Genomic DNA, 5,533 nt, shown 5'->3' on the forward strand with positions numbered 1-5,533 from the left:
CTTCACCGCAATCGTTTTTATTTTGAAATGAAACAATAAATAGGACAACAATAGGTTCAACGATTTATTATTTATTAGAAAACCAATATAAATCCCACTACACAAGTGCAGTTACAATATTACATTACGGACAAACACTTAAATCAGTTTTAAGGTATAAACAATAATGGACAACTAATTAGAAACAACAACAAAAAAGTGTAAAAAAAAAAGAACATTTTTTTAATTATTAGCAATTAGTATTTTTATTTACGAAATAGCTACTATCCACAGCCTACCAATACTTATAATTAATATTTAGTGGCGTATCCCTTACTTTCAATAACAGCTCTGCAACGACGTGACAGTGATTCAATCAATGTCATACATTTTTCTAGGGGGATTGAATTCCATGCTTCAACAAATGCTTCACATAATTCGTTTTGACTGTTACGTTTGTTTGAGACTTTCTTCTTAACAATATACCACAGATTTTCTATCGGGTTTAAATCCGGACTATTTGCTGGCCAGTCTAAAACGGATATACGCTGTTCGCTAAGGAAACATTTGACGCTATTGGCCGTGTGTTTAGGATCATTATCATGCTGAAAGATCCAGGTTACAGGCAAATGATCGTCCGAGTAGGGAATCATTGTGTCCTCTAAGATATTTTTGTACTGCCATTGATCCATTGTACCTTCAATCTTCCGAACGGTACCAACTCCACATCCGGAAAAACACCTCCAAGCTTTAATGTTTCCGCCACCGTGCTTGACTATGCTCCTTGTGTTTTTTTAATTAAAAGCACTGTTTACAGGACGTCTAATATAGCGCTTTCCATCTGAATTTACAATTTTTATTTTCGTTTCATCTGAAAATAAAACTTTTTTCCAGTCTCGTACCGTCCAATTAACATATTTTTTTGCGAATAATAATCGCTTCTCTCGATGTTGCTTGGTAAGAAACGGTACCTTTCGAGAGGTTCTTCCAAACAATTTAGCTTCCACTAATCTTCGGCGTATCAGTCTTGATGAGACGTTTCTGGGGTCATCAGGCGAAAAAACTTCATTTTTAATCTGGTTTGAGCCTTTAAATGGGTCTTTTTAGCAACACGAACGATTAGCTTATCTTCTCTGGGAGAGGTTTTTCTTGGCCTAGCCTTTCTAAGAATATTTTCAACAGTTCCATGAGTTTTATAGTGATCAATTGCATTAAAAACTTTCTTCACAGAACAATTTAAATGCTCAGCTATTCTTCTGTACGTCCACTTTTCATTTAAATGTAAATTAACAATTATTTGCCTAGTTGACGCGTCACAACTTTTTTGCCCATTTTGAACAAAATTAAATTCAGATCAAATTTTGAATTGCCGCCAAATTAATAGAAAACATCAAGAAAGAAATGTTATTCTTCAATTTCAAAAAAATAACGAGCTATAGATGCTTTTTTCAAATGTTTCTAATTAGACGTCCAAGCGGCCAGGAACAGAAATATACTCGTACATTGTGTAAGACTCATTTTATAATTAAAAGTAAGATATGTTTTATTTTTTTATGCATTTAATGAGTTTTTATTTGAGTGGCTATATTATTGCATGATTATTTATATTGAATTTATATATTTTTCACGAACATTTGTACGTTGAAGTTAAACTTCATTCAATCATAAGAAGTGTTTCTAATTAAACGACCACCACTGTATGTATAAACCGCGATAAGAAATTTTGGTCCTCCATACAAATGTCCGATTGACGAACACATCCTGTTTGGAGGAATAATTTTGTTTAAAAAAAATATTTTGTTGCTAAAATAATTTGTTATAATAAAAGATACGTTTTCGGGTCTACTTGTTACACATTGTACTCACCTGCACGGTCCACTTAGCAAGCTTGCAAGAATTGTTCCTCAACTCGTTGGCAAGCACTGCACCGCGCTGAGTGTCGAGTTTCTGCCGCCACTCAACACCGTTTGCGAGCTTCGAGTCCCACTCGTTAAGTGCCTTGATCGTGAGGAACTGAGTTTCGTTCTGTGGACCTTGCATTACCGCGTCGTGCTCGCAACGGGCTACCAGAACCTGGACAAATACATTAAGATTTTACGTTTCTCTTTCCAATTCTCAAATGAAACATGTGTCGGTTTGTGGATTGTTTTTGAAGGGTAAGGGTGCTGGTGAAATTACAGGCACATGGGACTTGTCAACTTATGTCTCAGGGTGACGGGTGCATTGGCAGTGCCCCTCCGATCTCGGCGTTATAAAGCTTTGAGTGGCATACCATCAGGCGCACGACTTGTTCGTCCCGTGACTTAATATTATAAAAAAAAAGTGGAAATAAATGGTAGAACAATTTAGCGACGATTTATTTACGATGACGGCACATCAATCTTAAGTGTACAAAATTGCAGTTGAAATGCAGTCGAATAGCAGTGACAGAATTGCACGCCAATTGTACGTTAGTTTCTTATCGTATATACTAGTTGTCGGAAGTACGATGCAGTAGGCGTAGAATCGTCAGACGGCATTTAAACTGTTTTCCAACTGCTATTTTGCCTTTACGATGTAGTCGATTGCTTGTGGGACCATACGCTAAGTTTTAAATGTAACTATGCCACGATGTTTTGAACAATAATTCATTGAATTTCCAGCAAACTGTGACTATATTTGTAACTTTTTTACAATTTAAGTGTAATAATGTGGAGTTTAGAACTAGCAAGAAACTTACAACACCATTGTTCAAATTCCACTTGCGGTAGCGGTATCCTACGGAGGCGACTTCGCCTTCCTCTTCGGACACAAACGGGTTTGGCTCGGGGAACTTGAACTTGGGCTCGTTCGGGCCCGATTTCAGCACCTAATACAACATATTATTTTATAATATTTAAATATTATGCTCTACTATATTTCGTAATGAAATGTTAAACATTTTTTTGATTGATTTCTCAATTGTAACTTAGTAAGGGAAGGTGTATTTAAACTTGTGTCCATTAAATTTTGGGAACATGGACAATTTTGCTTTAGGGAATCATGTAGTGGCGCGATGGTAACGTGGAATCAGCTTGAGCCGGTCAGGAAAAGCGTTATGAATGATCGTACAATGAGAGCGAAACAGTATATTTTTATCGAGGGACTAAAACGAGCCAATATATACCAAAGGTGATTAGAAACCCGAGCTGTAGTGAGGGTGTCTATTACTCCCAGAGTTTATATTGGTTTTTAGTATTGAGGTGAAAACTTTACTTTTAACTTAGATTGCATGAAAAATAAATTTCAATCGTTTTCGCTTTACAACAAAATTACGAACCAAAATTCCGAAGTTTTCGCGATATTTTTTTTCCAACCAGACACAGATACAACAAACCTACTAACGCGGCGTATAATATGGCGCCACCGTATATGCGGAAAAGGCACGGAACTCAAACCGAGTGTAGTACTTACTGGCTGTTTGAGTGTGTGTACTCGAAGTAAATTAAAAAACGTGGTATTTTTTACTCCCTAGGGATTAAAGCATGCACTTTACTCCGGCTATGTAAGGCTGTATTGACGTACTTTAGAGCATGAGAAGTGAAAACTATGATATGCGTTTCGATTCCGCTCAGATCGTGTCGACGTGAACCGCTCAATATGTTTTTGGCTCTTTTTTTTTTTAATTACATGGACACAAAGCTTTTTCTAATCGACTTAATGCGATTCCTCCTTAAATAAAATCTTTGCACCTTTCATATAAGACGGCATAAGTTGTTTGTTGGAAAGATTTTTAAACAACTCTCGCTTATAGTAAAATAGTTCCAACACCACCTTTTGCAAGGCAAAATTTGTGGATATTCCAAATATTCCAAGGATTTGCACGAAGAATTACGCTTCTGCATTTTTATGGCGAATGGCTATGGTGGTATTCCATGCCTGCAGACTTATTCCTTGAACGCTATGACTTGGACCTTTTCAAGGCGAGAGTGAATAGGCACGATTTAGGTGTGTATTGCTCCATCATCGACTTCAGCATCAGGCGAAATGTTGATGATGAAATTTATATATTATAATAATAAAAGGGTCACTATTGACTGGTAATCAAGTAAAGATGTTCATAATATGATAATACCAAAGCTAACCGCAAAAGTTGATAGACTTCGCTCGCCATTAGTCATGTGTATTGCGAAAAGATTACAAATAAACCATAAGAAAATGTCAAACAGTATTGGAAATGATACAAACCTGTTGGCTAAAGTTATGGTTGATGAAGGTAGCTTCGAGTGCAAGGTTGCGTGGCGAATTGATGGAATTGCCGTCGTCTGTGGGCGGTTCCACAGACGTCTCGTTCACGGTCAACAGGTCGAATTCCGTGTTGTCGCGTTTGTCGAAAAACAGCTTGTCACCTTTTAATTTTAAATATAGTCCACTGGGGTAAATGTTATAAGGGGAAATTACGACTTATTGCTCCTTAGTGGGGTGGGGTGTGAGTATTTTGTCATTGAAAAGACAAAAGCTGTCAACAAATAAGAGAATGGACTAATGACCAGTACTGTGTCAACTGCCGTTGCTGCTAGCAGATAAGATGGAGAAATAAAAATAACCTGATACAAGTGATGTCTACATTGAAGATACACAGTTCCGGACATCATCCTATGTCAATAAAAATCTATAATAAACTCCCAGAATATTTAAAAACAGAATCAAACAAACAAATTCACAAATGCATTGAAAAAACTATTAATTTCTAAAAGTTATTACAATGTGGACGAGTATTTCCAAGATAAATTATAATTAATATCTGCCCTCTTCCTTTCCTGCCTGTCAAGGTGCATGTGTTTGTTAGTGTGTAAGTATATTCATAAGTATATTTTTGTAATGATATGTAAAGCAATTATAAATAAATAAATTAAATAAAACTAACGAATCTTGATTTGTATTGAATATCATGATGTTTTACTACCATGATATTCATATCGACGCGACACTAGAAAGGTAAAACGTGTAATGTGCATTTGAAAAATTGAACAGGATAGCGAATTAAAGTAATTTTATTTTTTACATCGTTTTTTACATCCATAGTATAATGTCCTACGGGATTCTCATGTGGGGTAAAGCGGCAGATATTCAAACCATATTTGTATTGCAAAAACGAGCGATTCGTTCTGTGTACCGTCTAGGCTCTCGGGTATCTCTCAGAGAAAAGTTTAAGGAGACTGGTATCATGACTCAGATCACAGTACATTTACTCAAACATTTTATATGCCCGTAAAAATATACATAATTTCAATAAGAAAGAAGATATCCATAATATTAACCTTAGAGCTAAGTCCAAACTCATGGTACCACGATTTCGTTTAACCAAGGTAAACAACTCTTTTATGGGGAACTGTATACGTTTTACAATAAGATTCCGGAGCATATATTAAGTTTATCATTTCCTAAGTTTAGAAACTACATTAAAAATATTTTGATCGAAAAATCATATTATAAAATTGAAGACTACGTGTTAGATAAAGATGTATGGAAAGACGACATGGCTCCAGAATCCACACAAATTTGATTCAAAGTGTATTCCATAGCATTTAAGTTT

The 5,533-nt window shown here is 35.8% G+C and overlaps 1 protein-coding gene across 1 annotated transcript in view; it reads right to left on the bottom strand.

Annotated features, from left to right (window-relative positions):
- Window positions 1-1,821: 1,821 nt before the first annotated feature.
- Window positions 1,822-5,533, bottom strand: part of LOC113228628 (eukaryotic translation initiation factor 3 subunit D) — a 6,717-nt gene continuing 3,005 nt past the window's right edge. The window contains exons 6-8 of the mRNA XM_026461982.1: window positions 4,186-4,346; window positions 2,699-2,827; window positions 1,822-2,052 (exon numbers count right to left, since the gene is read on the bottom strand). Coding sequence (XP_026317767.1) covers window positions 1,822-2,052; window positions 2,699-2,827; window positions 4,186-4,346 — 521 coding nt within the window. The remainder of the gene's footprint in view (window positions 2,053-2,698; window positions 2,828-4,185; window positions 4,347-5,533) is intronic.

Source organism: Hyposmocoma kahamanoa, unplaced genomic scaffold, assembly GCF_003589595.1.
Source record: "Hyposmocoma kahamanoa isolate Upper Pololo Valley unplaced genomic scaffold, ASM358959v1 232, whole genome shotgun sequence".
NCBI lineage: Eukaryota > Metazoa > Arthropoda > Insecta > Lepidoptera > Cosmopterigidae > Hyposmocoma > Hyposmocoma kahamanoa.